At 30.7% G+C, this 26,382-nt stretch overlaps 1 protein-coding gene and 1 long non-coding RNA gene across 2 annotated transcripts in view; one reads left to right on the top strand and one right to left on the bottom strand.

Moving 5' to 3' along the window:
* LOC115875063 (atrial natriuretic peptide receptor 1-like) overlaps positions 1 to 26,382 on the bottom strand; it is a 46,293-nt gene that overhangs the window by 7,563 nt on the left and 12,348 nt on the right. The window contains exons 11-13 of the mRNA XM_030890413.1: positions 21,766 to 21,958; positions 8,384 to 8,723; positions 3,144 to 3,509 (exon numbers count right to left, since the gene is read on the bottom strand). Of these exons, the coding sequence (XP_030746273.1) occupies positions 3,144 to 3,509; positions 8,384 to 8,723; positions 21,766 to 21,958 (899 nt within the window). The remainder of the gene's footprint in view (positions 1 to 3,143; positions 3,510 to 8,383; positions 8,724 to 21,765; positions 21,959 to 26,382) is intronic.
* LOC115875068 lies at positions 1,126 to 18,847 on the top strand. The gene is made up of 3 exons (XR_004048964.1): positions 1,126 to 1,212; positions 1,278 to 1,364; positions 18,827 to 18,847. It is a non-coding gene; the product is annotated as an uncharacterized LOC115875068 (long non-coding RNA).

Here is a 26,382-nt window from a genome sequence, read left to right as displayed (position 1 = left end):
TCACTTTTAAACCTAAAACTTTCCTGCTTGCCAACTGTTTACTAACTTAAGATATTAAGACTAAACATTTTTTAAATTAGAAATAAATAGATTTTGTTTCGAAGAGCTTTTCAACAAGTGAAGATTTTATTATTTTATATCTCCAGATCGATAAATATTTGGAGTGAAGAGCGTAAAAACGATCTGGAAAATATGTTTTTTCGCAAATCTCAGGTTTGTCAGCTTCCATGAGACACGGTCCACAAAATATATAACGATATTATGCGAATGAAAAGCGAAATTAAGAGACTTGAAAATTGAATCAAATAAAAATAATTATGTATTTATGCCATTTTTAATTTCTTTACAAAATATACCGGTTGCGTCTCAAAAGTGGCCTACCCCTATAACTTTTTTATTTTTTCAGATAAAAAAAGAAATTTGGTAGGTTAGTATATGACATAAATTAGGATTGATTAACGTATTCAATTATTTTTGGTCACTTCTTGTTTGAACTTTTGATTTGTAAATAACTCCGTCGGTATTTGTTTTTACTTTATTCGATAGAAAATTACACTCTGAATAGAATGACATATCATATGTCAACTTTTGACATTTTCGCATATGATTTATTTGAAATTGCAACATGCAATTCATAACGACAGTTTCACTCGAAATACCAAGTGTGTGGTACCAAATTATGAGCCACCCTTGTTCCATTTGAAAAAAATGAGATATGATTAAAAATACGATTTGGTCATGTTTTAACCGGCCAGGACAAGACACGAAAAACATTAGATGATCAAATCTATTTTTCCAAGACTCTTTGATTGAAAATTAGTGTTTTTAACGCAGCCATATCACTCGAGATTGAAAATTACGTTCAAGAACGATTTGTTTTTAAGCGAAAATGTCAAAACTTGACATATGATATGTCATTCTACTCAGAGTGTCAGTTTCCATCGAATAAAGTAAAAAAATACCGAGGGTGGCATTTACAAATCAAAAGTTGTAGTCATTTCCGGTGAAACAGGAAGTGGCCAAAAACAATTGAATCAATCCTATGTTATGTCTTATACTAATATACCAAATCTCGTTTTGTTTAACTGTTTAATTTTTTATAAATTTAGCTAATTTCTAATAATTTATTTTAGCTTTAGATGTTACCAAGCCTCAGTGATGTTGAATTGAAAGAACAGAATTTTTAAGTCCCGTATTAATGATGTTAATTCGGTAAGTCCCACATTCATTTCTTTCTATATTTCTCATAATATTTTAATATGTATCTATTTTTTTAGGACATATTGATGCGATGTAGTGATTCATTCATGATCAATTCATGGACAGAAACATATGGAAGTAATTTTTAGTTTGCTGTTGAAAATGTAAGTGAACTTGATTAAAACTTTTTGATCATGAGCTAAAAACCTATATAGCTTTTAGCCCATGATTTCACATTTCATTCGGGAGAATACTCCTAGGGCTTACTTATCAAAAAATGTTGTATAAAAAGATATATAAAAGCGTTACATTTTTTTTTCGCAAAATAACACATGGGCGTGCTTCTGGGGCGAACTATATTACCAATTAAAATACTTGTACACTCACCGGCACGAAAAACGGGCACCTTAAAACTTCGATGTATTTTAAAGTTTATTATATTTTGTTCTAGTGATCCGATTTTGATGATTTTTTAAACAATTTGTAGTTAGGTTATTTGACTTTTTAGTATCTTTTTCTAAATTATCGTCCGGAATTTTGTACCGCAATTTTACTAATTTCGTTAAAACAAAATATCCATTGGACGTAGGTCGTTGGTGCCATTAAATATGCTTGTTTAGGGATATTTGACACCCTGGGCACAGATTATACAGATTATAATCTTTGTTTTTTCTTTATTCTTTTTCGTGGTTCCAATTTTCGGAATCGGGCACTAGTTAGGTGACTAGTTTGCGCACATAGCACGCCCACTTATGGCCTCTAAAATTGTGCACAGCGCCTGACCGGCACAGTTATTAGAGAGATATCGGAAAACCGAATAGCGTCATCCAGTATTTACGCGTACCTTATCATGGTTACGATATGTGCGAGTCAACGCAACACCCGCTAATAACGTTACCGCCTGACGTAATTTGCGGATCAGTTACACCAAGCGCTCTTTCTAAATAACCTCTGATAACGTTTAAAAATTGCTTAAATGGGCATGTGCGGGTATTGGACAACCGGAGCCGGCCGGCGAGATCTTTTATTTTAGGTTATGTTTGAATTGTTTTGAATTATTGCTTTAGTTTTATTAAGTAATTTGATATTTAAGTAGCTGGGATTAGTTTTAATTAAATAAATATGGCCCAAAATATGGATTCCACCGCTTCCAATACTAAAGAACCTATAAAGAGTCTTAGGTTTACAGCAGATGACGACTTAGCCCTTCTAAGAGAATTTGTTGCCTGTTGTCCTAAACCCATTGGCAGACGTTAAACAATTAAGCACTGGAAATAAGCACTTGAGCCCTTTAGTTTTAAAATGCCTAGTAAACAAAACAATTTCAAAATTTTAAATTCAAAGTTAGGTTAAGTTTAAATAGCGGACGCGACGCGATCCGAATTCTTTCCGATCCGATAACTATAAATGAAGAGAGTTAATACCACCTCACGTAAAGGAAATAACACCTGGTCTTATTAACGTCCATGCACGCTATTCGGTTTAGCTATATCTCTCTATTACGCTGTTTATTGGTATTTTACGGATACTTATATGATACCTAATCTGTGGCTCTAGTACCACAGATTAGGTATCCTATAAGTATACAGATAAAAATCTAGTCCCTAATTCGTGGTACGAAAATTGTTTTTATGACGATGTGCAAACGAGTAAAATTTCCTGTGCGCAGAAATAAACTCGCGTTTAAACAGCGTAATAACTGGGCCGGTCAGGCGCTGTGCACAATTTTAGAGGCCATAAGTGGGCGTGCTATGTGCGCAAACTAGTCACCTAACTAGTGCGCGACTCCGAATTTTGTAACCACGAAAAACAATGCTTTTGACGATAAGTTTATAATCTGTGCTAGAGTTACGAGTACTAGTTAAGGGTTTGTCCGAGGGTTTAGGTGCCCGTTTTTCGTGCGGGTGAGTGCATTTATAAGACAGAAAATACTAAAATCTTACCTTCATCTCTACTTCTCCTCTGAGCTCAATGTCGAACCTTCCGACCTTGTCCAGAATAGCCTTTGTGGCGCTGCTGATATGGATTTTGAGCGGTTGACCGTTCTGTTCCATTCTGGATGCCGTGTTGACAGTGTCGCCGAAAAGACAGTAGCGAGGCATCTTGTGGCCGACCACTCCCGCCACCACTGGCCCGCTGTGGAGGCCTATGCGTAGACGCAGTGGCGTGTCGGGACGGTGGGGTATTTTAAATTTTTTCACCGAGCTCAGAAGGTCAAGGGCCATGCGGCCCACTTCGTAGGCGTGTTTTAGCCCATTGCGCTCCGGCAAACCTGATGCGACCATGTAAGCATCGCCAATTGTTTCCACCTAAAGCCCAACAATTATTAGAGTGACATTTTTTTAGAAGTACTACCACTTTACTGACCTTTTAATGTTCCATCTCTCGTGGGGAGATTCTTCACGCAAAATGGTCCGATTCTGCTTTGTTTCGTAGCTACAGGGTGTTAAAATCTTAATAATATTTCGATTTATTATAATTTTCTTACAAGTGATTCGAATGAAATTTTGAGGTTAAAAATTACTATAAGTGATAATATTTTAATGCTAAAAATGTGGCGATAAATTCATCAGGAACGTGCATGTGGGGTTATCACTGGAATATTAAAAAAAAAGTGCGCCACTGACTTTTTCTTCTGATATTAAAGTTGTGTAGGCTGTTGAGTGCCAATTAAAAGTTATCTCTTGATATTTTGTCGAAATCGGCCTCCTTGATGAGATAAACGCAATTTTATTAATCACAATAATTAATAAAATTCAAATAAAAATAAAATTAATAAATTATATATTTTACCTAATTTATTACTACTATTAGTTATTATTACTGTTAGTCTAACCTACAGCAATTTCAAATAAAAAATAATGGTATTTAAGATAATTACAAAAAACCTAATTTTAAAAAGTTTTAACATCCTGTAACTCTAAAGTACTATTACTAATTCCAGTGATAATATATTCCCATATGCACGTCCCTGGTGAATATGTGGACACTTTTTAGTTTTAAAATATGTCGCATTTATAGTAACTTTTACTCTCAAAATTTCATTCGAAACGCTAATAGTACTTGGAAGAAAATTATAATAAACCGAAAAAATATTAAGACTTTAACACCCTGTAGCTACGAAACAAAATAGAATCGGACCTATGTTGATATGAAAAATAAATCTTATTTTTACGTGAGGTATCTCCCCACGAGAGATGGCACATGTTTTTTGAAACACTGTGTATATAATTATTATAAAGGATTAGGTTGATTTTTTTTCTCAAATCGTGAAATACGGAGAAAAGTTCACTTTTTTATTTTAAACACACGAACTTTTAATCTAGATTGAAGCTTTCCTGTACTATAATCCGCATTTTTAAGATTACTGATTTGTTAACCCTTATATGAATAAGAATGCATACTTATACTACTATATACTATAATGTTTTTTATCTACTCTATGATTATTCGCATATTTTTCAAGTCTGTTCTCTCAAATTGCCACTCAGAAAGTGGACAACTTATAATACATATTTTTAATATTACTGATTTATTATACATTACATGAATAAGAATACATACTTATACTACTTTATACTATAGTGTTTTTTACCTACTCTATGATAATTCCCATATTTTTCAAGTCTGTTCTCTCAAATTGTGACTCAGAAAGTGAACAAAATAAAACTAGAGCAGTGCTAACTAAAAATATAGAGTAAAAGATATAGCTTTCATATAGAGTATAGAGTACCATCCGCTTATTTGTAACACTCATCTCTTTAACATTTATCCTTGTTTATTTTCATAAATAATTAATTACGATTACTATTTTTAATGTAATGTTTTTTTTGTAATTATTATCCTTATGGACTATAATATAATTAATTTAAATAGATTGAGCTTTTTTCTGAAACCTTTAAAGACAGAGGAAAGTTCACTTTTTTATTTTATTTAAACACACGAACTTATAATCTAGATTGAACTTTACCTGTACTGTAATACATATTTTTAATATTACTGATTTATTATCCGTTACATGAATAAGAATGCATAGTTATACTACTTTATACTATAATACTTTTTATCTACTCTACGAAGAATCGCAGTTTTTCAAGTCTGTTCTCTCAAATTCCATAAGGAAATTAAATTTTCCTTCATTATAATTATTTCCTTGATATAATTAATTTAAATAGATTGAGCTTTTTTTCTGACATTTTTAAATACAGTGAAAAGTTCACATTTTTGTTTTATTTAAACACACGAACTTATTAGATGTTACACGAATAAGAATTCATATTTATACTCTTTATACTATAGTATTTTTATATATTCTATGAAAGTTCGTAATACATACTTTTAATATTACTGATTTATTATACATTACATGAATAAGAATACATACTTATACTACTTTATACTATAGTGTTTTTTACTTACTCTATGATAATTCGCATATTTTTCAAGTCTGTTCTCTCAAATTGTCACTCAGAAAGTGAACAAAATAAAACTAGAGCAGTACTAACTAAAAATATAGTGTAAAAGATATAGCTTTCATATAGAGTATAGAGTACCATCCGCTTATTTGTAACACTCATCTCTTTAACATTTATCCTTGTTTATTTTCATAAATAATTAATTACGATTACTATTTTTAATGTAATGTTTTTTTGTAATTATTATCCTTATGGACTATAATATAATTAATTTAAATAGATTGAGCTTTTTTCTGAAACCTTTAAAGATAGAGGAAAGTTCACTTTTTTATTTTATTTAAACACAGGAACTTATAATCTAGATTGAACTTTACCTGTACTATAATACATATTTTTAATATTACTGATTTATTATCCTTTACATGAATAAGAATGCATACTTATACTACTTTATACTATAATACTTTTTATCTACTCTACGAAGAATCGCAGTTTTTCAAGTCTGTTCTCTCAAATTCCATAAGGAAATTAAATTTTCCTTCATTATAATTATTTCCTTAATATAATTAATTTAAATAGATTGAGCTTTTTTTCTGAAATTTTTAAATACAGTGAAAAGTCACATTTTTGTTTATTTAAACACACGAACTTATTAGATGTTACACGAATAAGAATTCATATTTATACTCTTTATACTATAGTATTTTTATATATTCTATGAAAGTTCGTAATACATACTTTTAATATTACCGATTTATTATACATTACATGAATAAGAATACATACTTATACTACTTTATACTATAGTGTTTTTTACTTACTCTATAATTCGCATATTTTTCAAGTCTGTTCTCTCAAATTGTCACTCAGAAAGTGAACAAAATAAAACTAGAGCAGTACTAACTAAAAATATAGAGTAAAAGATATAGCTTTCATATAGAGTATAGAGTACCATCCGTTTATTTGTAACACTCATCTCTTTAACATTTATCCTTTTTTATTTTCTTTAATAATTAATTAGGATTACTATTTTTAATGTAATGTTTTTTTGTAATTATTATCCTTATGGACTATAATATAATTAATTTAAATCGATTGAGCTTTTTTCTGAAACCTTTAAAGATAGAGGAAAGTTCACTTTTTTATTTTATTTAAACACACGAACTTATAATCTAGATTGAACTTTACCTGTACTGTAATACATATTTTTAATGTTACTGATTTATTATCCGTTACATGAATAAGAATGCATACTTATACTACTTTATACTATAATACTTTTTATCTACTCTACGAACAATCGCAGTTTTTCAAGTCTGTTCTCTCAAATTCCATAAGGAAATTAAATTTTCCTTCATTATAATTATTTCCTTAATATAATTAATTTAAATAGAGATTGAGTTTTTTTTCTGAAATTTTTAAATACAGTGAAAAATTCACATTTTTGTTTTATTTAAACATAAGAACTTATTAGATGTTACACGAATAAGAATTCATATTTATACTACTTTATACTATAGTATTTTTATATATTCTATGAAAGTTCGCAATTTTTCAAGTAGGTTTTCTCAAATTGCCACTCAGAAAGTGAATAAAATAAAACTAGAGCAGTGCTAAAAAAAACTAAAAATATAGAGCAAAAGATAGAGCATTCACACTGAATAGTACTATGTCTTTATTTGTAACATTTATCTTATATTTTAACATTTACTTAATTTTTTGATCACGGTAAATATTTTTAATTATCTAGACTGTATACAGACCGGACCACCGTAGTAGTAACATAGGCAGAACCGGACGAATTAGCGTATACCCGTCCGCCGGATAAAAAGCAGCCGAAAAAATGCAATAAAATAAAAATAGGTAGATATGTGATAAGAATGTTTCATAATTTGTATTTATTCGTGTTTTAATAGCCAAAACGAATAGATAGATTCTCGCGACAGTTCTCGTGTAAAATTTATTTTTTAAGTAAAATAATAGATGTTTATGAAGTTCGTGAGAAAATTCAAATTGTAAAAGGTCTTATCGGGATATACAAACAATTTTGCCACAAACTTTTGTAAACAGGGCAATTCTATCTTTACCTACTATATCAAGAACTATTACAAAAACACAAGAAGCGTGATGTGTTGATTAATGAAGAACAAGAGTTAAAGCAAGTGTTTAACCGTTTAATTAGTGGATATGGAACTATTTTGTGGCCCGCTAGATCACCAGATTTTTCTCCCAATGATTTCTTTTTGTGGAGTTATGTAAAACCCAAACTGTATGGTCATAATAAGGTTAATAATCTGGATGAGCTTCAAGTAAAAATACGAGAGGCTTTCCAAACTATTAGCCCTAATATGTTAGCCAATGTCAGACGGGGATTTTACGACCGCCTAGGCTTTTGTCTAGCACAAGAAGGTGGTCTTTTTCAACACTTGTTAAAACGTTTTCTTATAGTGAAGGTAAACACTTAAAATGAAAATAATAAATACTCCTCGCGTCGTATTCCTAGTCTGTCACGACCGACCCGTCCAAGCACAACTGCAACTGCGTACTGCCTGACTAGCCGACTAGCCGGCAGTGAATCTCGAGTACGAACGCAAATTGGGTAAACGTAAATTCGTCCGGCAACTTGCCATGTTACTAGTAGCCTGGTCTTCTCTGTATATGTAGCAATTGAGGAGAAGCATTGTAAATTTAGGGAGCATTTCATGTATGTCGTAGAAAGTCCAAACTTTTAGATACTTTAATATTTGGTTATAAGTATTTTTCGTTACCTTATATACTTCATAGTGTTCAACTCTAGAGTCAAAAAGTCCGTACAGGTTATTTAATAGATCGACAACTTCCAAAGGTGTACTTTCAGCCGATAGAGCTGTAAAACCAACGATGTCGCTAAAGTAAATTGTGACAGAGTCAAAAGCCTCAGCTGTAACCGATTCCCCCATAATCAGCTGTTGTGCAACGGATTTTGGCAAAAGCTGGTCCAATAGTTCCTCGCATTTGCGCTTCTGCTCCAAGTAATCTTTTGTTCTATCTTGTACCAATGCTTCCAAATTATTAGCATACTGTTCCATTCGGGTTAACAAGTTGTCTAAAAGGTTCATGTCATTTTCTCTGCAAAAAAATTGCTTATTATGCCACGAAGCCCGTTTTAATTTTACCTATTTTCAGTTAATAATGTTCATAAAAATTAAGTGGCTTCTGTAAAAGCATTGTTTTCAATTTATAATGCATTTCCGAAACTACTATATCATATATTATCCTTAAAAGCTTTTTTAATCTAGTTTCGAGTGTAATAAGTGCATTTATGGATATGTAATTATATATTTAATAACTAGATTACAATTCTGCATATATTTAATGTACGGTATGATATTCAATAATTAATTTGCATATTGGATTTTTCGTCAAAAAGTCGGACAGCCGAGTTACGAGCTTCGTTTGTTTCAATTTTTATTCTAAATGAGTTGAAATTATCAAAAAATTCAAACGTTAATGAAAAAAAACCTCTAGCTGGGCCCGGAATCCGTGGATTACACTTTAGATAAATAAGAACATTTCAAAGTGAATTTAAATGTAAATATTTGAATGTGGAATGGAGCAAAACTTCGGCTAAAGTCATATTATAAAAGCGTTACGTATGGTGCTTCCATTTATTTTCAATTTTGGAATATCTAACAATTCGATGTTAAGGAAAGGTCAAGAAATTTCGAGGAGCAGTATGAGGGTTGTCGAAAATTGTCAAAAATTACTGCGCGAACATTTTCTCGATTTAATTCCATTTTTCGACTGAAATTCAGTTTGGGTACAGCTTTAAAATAAGCGGTCTTAAGTTAACTAAAGATGACAGTTAATTTTAACATTTGATTATACCTTCACAGGCGCCTACTGTATTCTATATGCAAAACATAAAATTCAGCTCTCGTAAATAAATTTTCAGGTGATAAATTTAATTAAGTAAATTCATTTTCAGGATCGTGATCTTTCTGGTAATATTAGATTTATAAACTATTCTTTAGATTTTCTCTATCACACTTATTTTACCATATTAGCTAAATTTCAAAAAATCTCAGGTACTTAAGCGCTTGTACTTATAATACTATATTAATTGTTTTGCAATAATATACAATAATTTTTATTCCTTTACGTGGACTAAAGTCTTAACTAGTTAAATTATTAAAGTACTTGCCTAAAAACCATAGAAACCCCCTTTAAGTCGCAACATTTTTTTGTCAAAGGAATTTTCGGTTCCGATAGAATTTCTATTATTTATTTGGAATTAACACTTAACAAGGAAGACATAACATTCCGAGGTCTTGTCAAAATGTTTAATCAAGCAAATGAATATATCTGTCGTATATACAGATAAATGAAATTCCTGTCTCTAATTTCTCCGACATAGTTTCGTTTAGCATTAATAACATCTTTTGCGTCAACATTTGTACATTTCTCTGGATTTTCGAGCGTAATTTTCTCCTTACGTATTATTTTTACGAATTGCAGCGGTATAAGAACTATTTGAACAATAATTGTGGCGTCAAGTTGCAAAACCCGCCTTATCCATTTATAAAAAATGGCCTAAATATACAGGGTGGTCCGAACTGTATTCCGGAAACTTCGGTGACATTCTGCAAATAAAAATAAGTTAAAAAGATCGTATAAATGTATGTCCTATTTTGGAGATACAGGGTGTAGAAGTTTCATTTTTATATCGATTTTTTCCAAATAATTTCTGAGCTAACGTCGATATTTGGATGAAAATTAATGTCTGGAAGTTTTTTAACATGAGAAATTTGAATTTGACGTCAATATGACACCTACTTGTAGTGGGCTCCACCTACATATTTTTTAATTGGTTTGAAGAGTAACAACTTTTCGTCCGTACCTGTATAAAACTACTGAGTAAATAAATGTACAGGGTGGGTCAAATTCGACGCTTTTAAATGGGAACACCCTTTTCTATAGGAGATAGACGAAAACTAATATCTGTGCCTGGAGCTCAATTTTCATCAAAAACATGATGGTGAAAACTAGTAGTGGGAACTATCGAATGAATACTATCGAAACATTCGATAGTTGCAATTCATTCGAATAATTCGATAGCTAGTAAAAAAACATTCGTTGAAAACTATTCGAATAAAAATTATCGAATAGATGCGTCATCCGCCTTGAAATATTGTATTCTAGTAATTCGGAGGCAAAAACCATTCATTTATAAAATTCATTCATTTATGAAATTCATTTATTCGTCAGGATCGATTATAATAAAATATTAACTGAATTTTAGTTGTCGCCCGGCGACGTAGGTTTCTTTCCGAGAAACCCGACAGCGGTCGGTGGCATTGCTATGAAAGAAGCCGACATGTTTGATTTTTTGCGGAGTCAGATATAGATAAGGGCACATTATTTTTTTTATTGAGGTGCTAGTATTTACACAGAAAATACATTATGAAGGGCGCTGTTGCCATATTTTGGTATTAGTTTATATTAGCAAAGAATATTATTGTTTGGCTTTAGTTAGTTAGGGATAGTATGTCTATATATATTTTGCATTTTTTTATTAATATTCTGTTGTTACACTGCAATAATACTTGTTATTTTGGATGTAGGAAAATGATTTTTAATGTTTTTAAGCAAAGACTGGTTTAATAAAAATAATAATAACAGTAATAATTTGTTATACCTATTAACAACAAAATTTAAAATAATTTAATATAAACATTTTTTTACGTAGTAGCAAAAATTTAATTTTCTCACCCCATAGTTTGAGTTCGATAACCCCATTTACTTAACCACATTACTTAAATATGATTATTAAGTTCAACTAATTCATATTATTAAAACATCTAAAATACAAATATGTATTTTTAAAATTAATTCTAAGTTCATCTCATCTCTCTTAAAAATTGCTACTTTTCAAAATTTCCTATTAAAAAATAGACCATATAGATATACCATATAAAATAAAATAATTGAAAGATCGGGCTACGGAAAATCACACAAATTTTCACGCACACAATCGTCAATTAAAAAAAACTATTTTAGTATTTTAAATATTTTATAGCACAGTATTTATAAGGTGAAATTATAAAAATTTGGAAAGAACTAATAATGCACTGACGCACACAAAAATCAAACGAATACTAAATTTCATTTATCAAAAGCATTCGATAGTCGTGGCTCAACGATAACCATTTAGTCGCACGGCGAGGTTGTCACATTATTATGCTTTAGTATACAAATGAATGAATGATTTTATTCGAATAAAACCATTCGATAGTTGAAATCATTCATTCAGTAACCATTCGATAGTCCCCATTCATTAGTCCCCAATTCATTCGATAGTTCCCATCGCTAGTGAAAACCGCACATCAATATCTGTTACTGTTTCGGAGTTACGGGGTGTTTTTCAAAAATGTGCATTTTTAACAAATCGCTGTAACTTTTTTGCTATGGAAAATTTTGTATTTCTATGAAAACATTTCCAAAGCACCTTTTTACGTAGAATTTAATGGTTTAAGTATATTTTTTTTTAAATTAATATTTTAAGAGTTATCAACAGAAAAATTGTTTTTTTATTTGGGACACCCTCTATATTTTTAATTAACTGAAAAGAATTTAAAATTACCTTTCCAAAAATATAGCACACTTGATATTTTGTTAAAATCCCCTTCGAAATACAGAATTTTTAAAAGTTCTCCACTTTTAACTAGTAGGCTTTGGACCCCTTATTGATGATACATATGCCCTTTCCAGCAAGACGACGCACCGCCTTTAAACGCTGAAGTTATCAGCAAATTTTTGCAGCCAATTTCAAGAATAATTGAATAGCTAACCAAGATCCCAGCCGTTGGCCGTCGAGGCCGCCTGACTTAGTGCCCATGGATCTAATCCTATGGATATATTTGCGGAAGAATAACGGTTCCTTATTCTTTCGTATAATCTAGACAAGCATTAGAAATACTTAGCAGTTATGAGAGGGTATCTTTCACCCCCACTGAATTAATGAGACGGTCGATATGTCGAAAACTTGTAGCAAAATCTCATGTCTTGGTTTGCTATTTATTTTTATTGTTATTAGATTTAGTTTAAATGTGTTGATGTTGTTAAATATATTTTAAATTGTTATAAAATTCTGCAACTCTCATAGCAAATATTATTTTCGTTTTAATTGATGCTCACAGCTAGATTTTTTTTGCATTACAGCCGGAGCCGTTCAAAGCCTACTTATTTAAAGCGGGCGAATTTTTATATACTCTATATTTGGAAGAGGAATCGAACAAAATATCAAGTGTGTTATATTTTTGGAAAGGTAATTTTAAATTCTTTCAATAAATTAAAAATATACTGGTGTCCCATATAAAAAATCAAATTTTTTGTTGATAATTCTTAAATTATATATTTAAAAAAAATTATACTTAAACCATTAAATTCTACGTAAAAAGGTGCTTTGAAATGTTTTCATAAAAATACAAAATTTTCCATAGCAAAAGTTACAGCGATTTGTTAAAAAATGCATATTTTTGAAAAACACCCCGTAACTCCGAAACGGTAACAGATATCGATATGCGGTTTTCACCATTATGTTTTTGACAAAAATTGAGCTCCAGACACCGATATTAGTTTTTGTCTATCTCCTATAGAAAAGGGTGTTTCCATTTAAAAGCGTCGAATTTGACCTACCCTGTACATTTACAACGGTTTTACGTAAAAAGGCCTCTTAATAACGCTTCAAACATTTGCCTAAACAGTTTTTGCATTTTATCTCGAAACTACGTTTTTGGGATAAGACAGGTTTTACAATTTGATGCCTTTTAGAGTCGGAACAGCGATTTTTTTACTAAATTAATTATTTACAGCTATATAAAAATTTTATTATAATATATAATACGACGATGTTATATATAAAACGTGGACTTAAAGCCGGGACTCCACTAGGCCACACGCCACGCTATCCCACGTAAGCCCACGTGTACCCACGTGTTGCGACGCGGGAAAGAGTGTACACATGAGATCTGGGACAGACGAATCGCCCATCACACGTGTGATAGCGTGAGATGGCGTGGCGTGGGGTTGCGTGAGCCCGAGTGTGTACGCAATAGAGATGAGCAAAACTGCGATTTTCCAATCGCAGTTGAAACTGCGATTGTGATTTATAAATCGCTGCGACTGTAACCTGCGATTGCGATTTTGATATTTTTAAATTGGTACGCTGTAATCTGGGAAGCTCAATCCCAAAATTTCTAATAAAAAACAGAATAAATAGCGGAATAATTTTTTTAAATAAAACTTACAAAGAAACTGTTGGGTGTTTTCGATGCCATGTGCCTTTTAAAATTTGTAGTGCGTGTTTTTTATGATATTTTTGCTGCACACATATTGCACTTAAAATTTTCATCAATTACCCACCAAAAAAAATCCACAAATAACAGTTTCCTTTTTAAAACATTTTTGATTAGAACAGGCCGAATAAATTTAAAAGGGAAATTAAAAATACATAAAATGTTCAAAATATTCGGAATGTGCTTTTAGACAGTAGGTATACTAACGAAAAATTTATTATAAAAAGGTTGCCGCCAACCTTAATTCAGATAACTAGAAAAAAAACTGTTTATTTTATCTTGTTTTCTTTTAAAACATTTTCTTTTATATGTAACTCAAAAGAAGCCGAGTGCAAACTTTCCAACTTTTAGATAAATAAAGGACAATATGACATTTTATTATATTTAAAATTTCTCTAAAATGAAAAAACTGATTGTAAAGGATGTATTTAAATTAACATAGTGAGCTGATCCACAACTGTTAGTATATTCCAGAAAATTATATTATATTATGGATTGTTATAAAATGTTTATAATAATATAATATATAACAAAATATAATAAATAAAAGGGCACTTTTTTCCATGCTCTATATCTTCTAGTAAATAAAGGATAAAAATAGATAATTTTTTATAATTTGAATCCAAAACTGTCCTTATGAATCATTTTACCTGAATCATTACCTGGGAGCAACTGTAACTATAATTAGTCATAACCGAAACAAAAGAATTTTTTAACCCTTCTCAATCCATAATTATATTATAAATCTAAAACTATTATCAAAATTTAAAACTAATAAATTATATATATTATACGGTATATAAACATATATAAGTTCCATTTTCCAACGCTTCATAAAATTACGGGGCCCTGATTGCGAATGTGATTTTGCGATTCTAGTTCTAGCCGATGTGTTGGGAGCTGCGAACGAAATCGCAATCGCGCCGTTCTCGTTGGCGTGCCCTACTCCTGATGCCGCGCCGGTGCCAACGAAAATCGCAATCGCAATGCTGGGATGCTGAGCTGCGATTTTCGTTCAGCTCACTCGCTCGCCTGTCCACTGCCGTGTTGAAGACGCGCCGCCGCCGGCCAGGGCGTAGGAGAATCGCAATATTGCGATTTTCGTTCGCCGCTCATCGTTCGGCTTCTCAGTGCCGATGCCGTGTCGATGCAACGCCACGCCGGTGCGAACGAAAATCGCAATGCTGTGATTTTCGTTCGCAGCCTCTTCGTTCGCGGTGCCCACTGCGATTGCAAATCGCAACTGGTGTAATATTGGTTGCCTAAAAATCCAAAATCGGCAGATATATGTTTCAATCGCAAGTCGCAGTTTACTATGGAAAGGAATCACAGGTTGCGATTGCGAATTTACAATCGCTGCGATTAAATCGCAGTTTGCGATTTTCTGCTCATCTCTAGTACGCAACACATGTAATTAAATGGAAAAACATACGCACATGTGTTCATGACGTGGGTTGGCCAGGCATGGCGTGGCGGGGCGTGTGACCTAATGTGGTCCCAGCTTAATCACAATTAATTATAATAATAATTACCGTGTTCATAAGATGATACGGCTGTGTCAAAGTTCAACCTATGGCTAAAAATTATTTTACCTTATCAGTTAAATCTTAATAACAGTACCCGTTATATAAATTTAGATACGCATTGTGTTCTATTGTTTATTTTGAATTGACATTTACAGGGATCACATAATATTCCAAACTCTTGCCAAAATCTTTAATCAAGTGTACAAAGACATATCTATGGTATAGTGAGATATATTATGACATTTCAGTCTCTAATATTTTTAAAGCGTAATTATTCCCCATTTTCATTTTTACATAATGCAACGATATAAACAGTTTTATACTCTCAGATGCAAAAAGAAAGCAAGGAAAATTTTTACGTCAAATTTAGAGTGTTGTATTATTTTTAGCCCTATTTTCGTGATTTTTTTTAGCAAACTGTAGATAAATATATCTACTTTAATTTATATATGCTCAGTTTTTGATAAACTTTAGTATTTAGCTTATTTTACGGGGTTCATCGAAGGGTTATTTTTTCCTTTATCTTTAAAACACCCTGTCGTGAGAAAATTTTCCCAAAACATTAATTTTCGGTCAGAGCCATGTATTTTGAGCATTTTCTTTTTTGTTTCATGTCTACGCATGCCTTGGTTAATTTTTAAGAGCGAAATGCAATTTATTATTTAAAATATACCAACTAGGGAATGCAATCCCGCACCAAAATCTCAATCCCGCAAACCCGCGGGATTAAAGCACTCAATCCCGCGGTTCCGCAAAATTGCGGGACTGTAAACAATATATGCTCTTTTTTCTCTCCGATTTTGGGATGCGGTTTGGACCAGGTTTTAGACGCATCTATTGTGATTAAGATGCTATGTGGTTTTCGAAAATATATTTAGCGAATTCTCGTATACAGGGTGTTTTATAATAGTGTACAAATTTGGTTAAGAATCTTTTTTACCGAAAGTTTACAATTTTTGAAAAATCGAAATTTTAACTATGTACGACTAATTTGTATTGAAATTAGAAAAAAAAACAATTCGGTGGGTTTTTTTAAATTTTTGTTTTAAGGAAAATACGAGTTTTTTTTCGAAAAATATGCATTTATAGTCATACATTTGGTCCTAAATGGTACAAAAGGCATTGTACATTTTGCATAGGCCCACAATATATTGATATAGCGTGTATCTTAAACTAGCTGTACAGAAATTTGGACCGATACGTATACAGGGTGTTCAAAAAATATATTTAATATTAAATAAACTTAAATTTTATTATAATTTATCTACTTATTTTATAAATAAAAATGTTATTCTGATGTTGAAGTTTTTTTTTAACTTGTGTTAGTAATCTGCTTTTAGATACACTCTATATCAATAATTTTTTGGCATATGCACAATGTACAAAGCTTTTTGTACTATTTAGGACCATCGTATGAATAAAAATGCATATTTTTCGAAAAAACGTCGTATTTTCCTTAAAACAAAAAAAATTAAAAACCCGATCAAATTGTTTTTTTTTTCTAATTTCAATACAGATTAGTCGTACTTGGTAAAAATTTCGATTTTTTAAAAATTGCAAATTTGCGGTAAAAAGATTCTTGGTCAAATTTTCACACTCTTGTAAAACACCCTGTATACGAGAATTCGCTGAATATATTTTCGAAAACCACATAGTATCTTAATCACAATAGATGCATCTAAAACCTGGTCCAAACCGCATCCCAAAATCTTTTTTAGTTCAAGAGATATTCCACTTTAAATTTACCCTAAAATGCTGCTTGTCCCGATAATTATGTCCGGCAGTTTATTTGAGGAAATTGTCCACAAGTACTAGTTAAACGCTTTTCTTCACCCACGCACGCCAGAAAGAAATCTAACAACTAACCTGTTAAGTTAATTTATTTATATATACAGTTTGTTAAAAAAATCATGAAAATAGGACTGAAATATATAACACTTTAAATTTGACAAAAGAATTTCCGTTACGTTTTTTTTCAACCGAGCGTAATTATTTTTTATCAACTAGTCGTAACATTGGAAACTAACTTAATATACGTATGAAGTAAGTTTACATCAAATTCAATGACATTTAGAGAGTATTAATATTTTATAATTTCCCCTATTTATTTGGTGACATATCTATATATCTATATTTCCCCACGAGTAACATCGATACAAGTCCAAAAAAGACTTTTTTTTCAGGAAAATAGACCAAAAATATTCTTCAGATAATATTACTTCGCTTAATTTTTTTTTTGTATCTACACGCTACTGTCGGTGAAATTATTGAATACAGACTTAAATTCATATTTTCTAATTAACCTAAATGGCGCTCTTCGACCATATAAACTGTCAGAAAGTCTGAGAGCTTTCAAGAAAGGCTTTTCTCATGGAAAGGCAAATTTTATCATTAATTAGCTCTAAAAAAAGCTACAAAAACAATGTATTTTGCCAAGTTTACCTGGTGTCTTTAACAATAACGAAAAGACGGGTTAAAACGAGACAATAGATGATATTTTTCCAAGTAAAAAATTAAAATGCCTGCCTAATTATAATTGTTTGGTTTTAAAATGTATTTAATTAATTTTTATTTTTGTGAAGGGTGGGCATTATGGGGACTTAAATCAGGTGATTTTTTTTTATTTGAATATTGAAATATTATTGAAGGACTTTAAAATCTAAATTAAGTCCTAATTATTTGGAAATCCGATTAATTATTATTAATAATGTTTTCGATTAAAATCAAAAAAAAAATCTGAATTTTTATTAAAAATCATTTTTGCCAACTCTATTTTGTAAAACTTTTTAAAGTTATATTTAACTGTTGGTACATAAATAAAAATTGTCATTTGGGTGAGAAGCCTCAAGTATTTTCTTCTTTGAATTTCCAAAAAAATTACAATGAATCGATTTCATTGGCGTTGCCTTGAGAGACATAAATATCGTTCTATAAACAAGAAAATGCTGACAAATGTATTTTTTTGTATTATATTTTCATCTGTTTCTAAAGTAAAATAAAATTATGTCTAAAACGTATCGTTTTGTCGGATGTATCGAATCGATATGGAATAATATATATTTTTAATGCTTTATTTAATATGGAGATTCTGTGAAACAAGAGGGGGATATGAATTTATCTTCATGCCTGTTTATATTTGCGTATTTTGTGAAAAAAAACATTGAAATATCCAGAATCATTTATTAAGATACATGTTAATTCGAACTTTTTAAAAATTCATTTTGTTAAAAATAAAACTGTCATATTTATAGAATTTTCTTTTGAAATTTTGTTTAATGAATTTTTAACACCCTGTCTAGTCTGTCTTTCTATCTGTGTATCTAATTAATAATATATTTCTTCTTTTTAGGTTGACAAATGCATTTTTAGGGTAAGTCTTTCTTAGTAATTTAGTAATGTACTGAGTGACAAAAAAGGAGAACACCCACTGTAATGCTGAAAATAATTTAGACAGATGGAGCAGGTGATTTAATACAATCATCGGTTCTTCATGAACTTCTAACGTACCATTTAACAAATATCTGATACGTTTCACCTGCCAGGATTTAATAATTATTATTATTTTCCATATTTTCATTAATTTTATCTTGTTATCATTGTATGGTTTTATAATTACTATACCATAACTGTATTAATACTATTCAGAACCGGCATTTAGAACTAAGCATTTTAGGACATACATTTATACGAACTGTTTGACTTATTTTTATCTGCAGAATATGCTGCTGAAGTTTCCGGAATACAGTTCGGACCACCCTGTATATTATGTGTTCTGCTTTTTTCCACTCAGTATAATATTCGCATTGTTTCATTTTATTGGTAAATATCGTTTACTCTGAGCATGAAAACATCATTATATTAAGTTTTTATTGAACGAAGTTTTTTTTAATTGGAAAATTATGGATTACCGTTTAGAGAAAGTGACACTTTTTAGCGTTAATTTTTTATTAGCTTGTATAAATTTTAATTGCAGAATTTCCTGGCGAATTTGCAGATTCTCAGTTTGACACGATATTTCGAATCTTCTTGCTCGAAAATAAAGCGGCTCTTTGAATGAACATCTTTGTTTCCTGTTAATTATGGTTTTCGCCGATTTTATTGTAATATTTATTAATTAAAATTTGTTAACGAGATGGTTTCTAAGAAGTTGGTGTTGTAGTGTAACAAGCTGGAGCAGGCGAGCTAATAAAGGCTTTTGAATTCGGAAATATATATTCCTGTTTATTTTATTCACGTGGATATGTTTTAAATAAGCTTTTCTTTGTATCCGAGGATGGAATCGAAGTGTATACTGTAGAGGTGATTCGGTGAGAAACGGTTATATCGCAATATAATTATGCTCTCTATTTGATATTTGTTCTACTTTATTTTGCGAAAGCTTTTGTTTCAACTTAAAATAAAATATGCTTTCCACTTGCCGTCGTCGGTATGGCACGTTCAATTATCTCACTCAAATAAAGAAGGAGATTGTATGAATATATTCATACAATGAAACTTTTGCTATTCTAAAATAAATATTGTTGTTTTATCGAGGCCTCTAGTTGGAGATGTGTTTTTCAAATAGAATTGTTAAAATAAAATTGCATAGTAAAATTTCCATGACACTTTCTTCGAAAATATTATAATTTTTATATCCTTCTATTCAAATTTCCTGAAGATACTATAAACACAGTCATTTAAAATAACCCAAAATCTCTGCATGTTTGAGCACCCTATATACAAGGTGTCCCATGCTGAGCGTGCATTAGAAGTTTCTAGAGAACCACAATATCTAGATCGGAGATTTTTTGCACATCATTGTTTCACAACGAGATCTATCGATTAAAAATATTTTCAATATAGCGGTTCTTCGGGAAATGGCGGAAGTTGACAGCTACATTCTTATATTAAATGGGTGCCCCTATTTTTTGTTACATACTTAAATTCTCTGTAAAATTCTATAAATATTGATGTTAAACACTCTATACTTGGACGAAAAAACTACCTGTCAAAAAAATTTGTATAGCCTAAAAGTCATATTTAGTGATTACCGCAGCCACTGTGACATAATGCTGGCTATCTATTTCAAAAATTAAATTGTTTAAATGTCATATAATAATGGCGGTAGCTGTTATGGAATTGAACGATTAAAAAATGATCATTTTTTCAAATGGAAACCCACTTTTTTTATTTCACTATACAGTGAAAATGTTTTTGAATTCGTTACTTTTTAACTATGCATGTTTCTATACCTAAAATAAATCGTTTTTATGTTATTTAAGATTTAGTTTGAAAACATATTTTTGTTGATTTTATCTAGCTTCCTTTGACATAAAGTGTCAAACAGTCAGACAATTTATTTCCATTTGTCAGAAAACGGATTATTTGAATTTCCTATATTATAAATACTATCTGCTTAAGAGGTTTAAAATGTGTATTTATAAAAATTTATCTCGTATTTTCGCTCTCTATATCACTAAAGAGTGAAAATCTCGTGAAAGTCAAGAAAATGCCCATTTTTGGCTATTGTTCACACATTTTCAAAGGCTTTAGGAAGATAGTAATCATAGTCATAAAATTATGAAAATTTCACTATTTACAGTAAATTTTATGTAGATTCCAAATATATACACCTTTAAACGCTTTAGATATCTTGGTTTTGTGAGAAAATTAATTTTTTGGACCCTTGTTTTTAGCTATTTTTGATAATGGTTAAAATGTCTCCTACATCCATTACTGTTCTTGTAAGACCTATATTTTGTAATGGCCCATATTTTCTTATTCTACGCCTTTCAATTACTAAACTTTGCCCAAAATCGCCAATTTTTGTGTTTAAGTATATGGAAAATATTCGAAAAACTGCCCATTTTAGCCATTTTTTAAAACGTGTACAGAACTCTTAGAAAAATAGTAAAGCGGAAACTTTGAAAATTTCATTATTTGTAGTAAATGATTTTATGTAGTTTTAGAATATATAAACCTTTAAGAGCTTAATCGGCTACTAAAACCTATAACATTTAACATAAAAGGCTTTAAAGGTCCGTATTTTTTTGTATCTACACCTTTGAATTAGGTGGTAAATAACAGTAGATGATATTGATTGAGAACAAAATCAATGACTTCGTCAAAAATCGCCAATTTCCATGGATATTATTTTACCATAGAATTTTACCAAAAGTAATATAGCAATCCTTCAACTTTTCTATTGAACTAGATTGAAAATTAGTATAAGAAATGTAGCAAATATTGTCATATATTTCATCTTCTTCAATCGAAATCGAACACCAAAACATGCAAAAAAATACATACTTTCTGTTCATCTGTCGTAGTTTAGTTTTCAAGGTTGCAAAGTCGGGCCTGTCGTGGGGGTCTTCTGACCAGCATCTTTCTATCAAAGTCGTGATCTCGTCCGATTGTTCACTCACATTTTCACTGGAGACGGTTGGTCTTAAAGGTGATCCATTGTTGGCGTCTGGTCCGCTTCTAATGATCTCAATGATTTCTGAAACAGAAAAATATTTGTCTCTATATATCTCATTTCTCAAAGTATTCCGTACTTTTTGCCCGACTAAGCCCACGGTCACACAGAAAGAGTTTTTTGCGTTTTTAGCGTGCAGCGTCTTTTGCGACTAAAACAAAATAGCAGGATTATATAGGGTGTCCCAGAAATAAGTGCAAATATTTTAACTGTATAAAGAATGCGTCAAAAATTAATGTATAAGGATATTTAAAATTAGCGCTAATCGCGCCGATCTCGCCTATCTCTTTCTCACAGGATTGATTGTTGAACGGGCCGGGAATCCACGAGCTTGCGACGTTACTAATTGACATCTTGATAGAAACTGCAGACCTGCCGCTTCTTTTGCGTTTTTAATGGGCACAAATCGAAAAAACGTTTCAAACGGTAAAATCGCAAAAATCGCTTTACACTCAAAAAACGTAAAACGCTTTCTGTGTGGGCTAAATTAGGTTCCGTTACGATAATGAATTGTAATTAGATATGATATAAGATCCTGGTGTTGATTAAGCAACATTAATCTATCCCGACGCGTTTATCAAAATCCTTTATAACCAACATTAGTTCTGCCTCAGGCATTGCTAGAGAATGTCTTGTTACAATTTACACATGGTTGGAATCCCAATCTCACGAATTGTGACACCGTATCTCAGATATTTCGTAGATTTATCTGGAGTTCAAGAGATTTAAATTCAGCAAATACTGAGGTATAATGTTAATTACGCTCGAGAAAACATGCAATCCATTCTTGCGCAAAAGAGTATCTCTATATTTTAAGGTAAATATTTGCTTGTATATAGTTTCGGTTAAAAAAAATAACGTTTTGATCTTTTATATGTATGAAAAAACGTCTAAAAATCGACCAGTTTGGCTATTTTTTAGACGCATTCAATTCTCTTAGAAAAGAATTGGTCATGAAAGTTTTAAAATTTGAGAATTTGTAGGAATATTTATCTAGATTCAGAATTTAATAAAATTTAAGCGTTTAGATATCTTGGTTTTGTGAGAAAATTACAGTGGCCTATATTTTCTTATTCCACGCCTTTTAGTTAGTAAATAACAGCAGTTTTAACAAAATCGGTGACATGACTAAAATCGCCAATTTTCATGACTAAAAAATGTCCATTTTTGGCTATTTTTTTACTCATTTTCATAGGTCTTAACAAGCTAGTAAATATAGTCCTAATATTATGAAAATATCAGTATTTGTAGGAAATATTATGCAGATTTAGAATATATACGCCTTTGAAGGTACCTTGGCTTTGTGAGAAAATTAATTCCTTGAACCATTTTTTTTTCAGCTATTTTTGATGAAAATTAAAACGTCCCCTATATCTACTACTGTTCTCGCAGGACTAATATGATCTATATTTTCTTATTCTGCACATTTTAATAGCAGTTTTAGCAAAATTAGTGACATGACGAAAATCCCCAATTTTTATGACTATATGTGTGAAAAAAAGTCGAAAAAATGACTATTTTTGGCTATTTTTACACATTTTCAAAGGCCTTAGGAAGATAGTAAGCATAGCCATAATATCATGAAAATTTCAGAATTTGTCGGAAATTTTATGCAGATTTAGAATATATACACCATTAAAGGCTTAGATACCTTGGTTTTGCGAGAAAATTAATTTTAGACCCTTGTTTTTGAGTAATTTTTGATGATTAACTTTGTCAACTCTTCTTGGACCATGAACCTTTTTTTTAAACTAATTTGAATAATGTGACTCGTATGGGTGTAACAATTATTTTATCGCGTCCAGTTGTTGACTAGGAGGAAAAAATCAATAGTGGGAAACTTATAATATTAGCTGTCCTTGTTTTCGTCGGAAACTACGGTTTAAAGAAAATCGGCAATACGATTTAAATGACTAAATGGGCCTTTACAAATCCTTAGACGAGACAAGCCCCAAGAGTTAAAAAATTTAATTAAACCGTCTATATTTGCAAGGGTAAACACACTATTAGATATTTAAATCAAGCTGAGAATATGCAGATCGGTTTTATCGGTCTCTTGCTGGTTGATAAAGTTAACATATTCATTATTTTGGATGTTATTTTGATACTACGTAGGATAAGAACAGGAAAATACGTATGAGGAAATTTGTTTTGCGTATTACGTGTCATTTCTAGAACAGTTTAATATTAATAAGTTTGTGTGTATTATCTATACAGGGTGGCGCCTCTCATAAGACGGGGAGGCTCCAAGGAGAACTATAGTTTGTATTGAAATTAAGGGTGTTCTACAGGGTGTCCCCAAAAAAGATATATAGATTTGATACATTGGTCACATTTAAAAGCAAGTTACTCTTTTATTTTGAATGGACCACCCCGTATTTTATTCCGATATTTAACGGGGAATTCATGTCTCTTCAAAATACTATTAAGGTTGCCTACTCCTCAAACAAATATTTTCCTAGTAGCCAGTGTTTTCAAAACTCGACCAACTATTGTTGACAAGATGAAAAAAGGATTGTGGCTGCTTTTCGAAGTAGAACTTTACATGCCTCTTAACATGAAAACATCTTTTGTAAAGAGTATCAAAAAATTTTATGCACCGAATAGGAATGGAAGAATTTTGAACATTTGATTTTATCTAGCTAATCTTTGATACATGAATTATATGTTTATATCTAGTTTCAATTCTGAAATAATAAAAATATATTTTAACGTGTATCTATCTTTTATTACCGTTGAATATTTTACTCTGCATACATTAATTTTTGTTAAGTATAACTTTTTTTTGGGGTTTTTGATATGTAACTTTTTTTGGGGACACCCTGTAGAACTCTATAGTTTTAAAAAAATGCTCTAAATCAACCTACATATGCTCAGAAAATTTCATTTCAATACAAGCTCTAGTTCTCCTTGCAGCCTCCGTCGTATGAGTGGCGCCACCCTGTATATACATAGATAAAAAAAACTTTGGGAAATAAACTTTGTATCCTATTTTGCATAGTCATGTTTAATGTGTACATTTTTAATTTATTTTGTTACTTAAAACTGTTTTTATATTTAAAAATGTGTATCAATTTTTTTTTCTAAAAAAATATTTTTGTTTTGCAAAGAAAATGCGTATCATGTACTACAAAATTATGTTACAACTAAAGTTATTTACATTTGAAAAAATCCCAAGTTATATTAACAATAAGTAAAGAAACCAGAAGTCTCCTATGTTTGAAAACTTTTTAAAATATGTTTAAAGCAGCAATTATGGTATTTATTTTATTATATTGTATGATGAGTTATAACTCGTGGAAGGAGGACACAATATATTTTTAAGGTCGCAGTGTCTACATTCTACATGGTATATATTTTAAATATACAGGGTGAGTCTTAAATAAGTGTAAATATTTTCTGTGGTTGGTAGATCTCGATAAAAGAAACATTCTCTTTACCGTTTTTCAAATAGGTCCAAAATTACCGAGTTATTTTACTTGTTTTTTTTGTATTATTATTATTAAGAAATAATGGTTTTTAATTATAAATTAAAAAAAAATTTAAAAATTTCCAAATTTTCAAAAATAAAATTCGCAAAAATTTCGTGTTTTTGGGTTCGAAATAAACTGCCCCTAAAAATATTTGCACTTATTTAAGACTCATCTTGTATATTATAAAGTTAGGTTTGTAATAATTTTATATAAATTTAATTTAATATTTTTAAAATTAAATTTATTTTTCTTTTTTTTCTATAATATATTAAAAAATACATAATTTTCTCCAATAACTTAATAAATTATCGTTAGTTATAAAATAATTTAGCTTGTTGGAACCAAAAAGTTGGTTCTAAGATGAAACACACAATGTAAAAGTGTTATTCAATCTTTTTTTATGAAATCTGTCTCATACTCTAATGAATTGTGTTTGAACATAATTCAAAATATTTTTAAAGCGGCAAATATGGTATATTAACTATAATGTTTATATTTTTAATATACTTTATAGAGTTAGGTTTGTAATAATTTTATATAAGTAATAAATTTATATAATTTAATAATATATTAAAAAATACAGTACGTCAGTTATGGAATAGTGAGACGTGGCAAATGAAAACATGTTTTACTTTTTTTTTATAAATATATTTAAATCGAAACATACTAAAATAAATAAATCTATTTTTAAATAAGAATAAAAAATATATTTACTTGTCGGCCCCTCGATGTCGCTTCCTAATAGGTAAGCGAGTATCTGTTTGCATTTCTCACAACTCAATGTGCAAACGGGTCTTTTCACTTCCAACGCAGGACTCAGAGCACGTCGGGGACTCGTAGACGATGACCCGCCAGGACTCGGCGACTGTTCAATCGGTGCCGGCAAATACAAATTCATACTTTTCAAATATTCTTTGGTCGGTTCGTTTGCCCATGCGGCATTCGGTTTTCTTTTAGGCCTGTCTCTCGAATGCG

This window comes from Sitophilus oryzae, unplaced genomic scaffold, assembly GCF_002938485.1.
Source record: "Sitophilus oryzae breed Bouriz unplaced genomic scaffold, Soryzae_2.0 scaffold_1318_pilon_pilon, whole genome shotgun sequence".
Lineage (NCBI taxonomy): Eukaryota > Metazoa > Arthropoda > Insecta > Coleoptera > Curculionidae > Sitophilus > Sitophilus oryzae.
The sequence above is the reverse complement of the archived record's forward strand: the minus strand, read 5'-3'. Positions and strand labels throughout refer to the sequence as shown.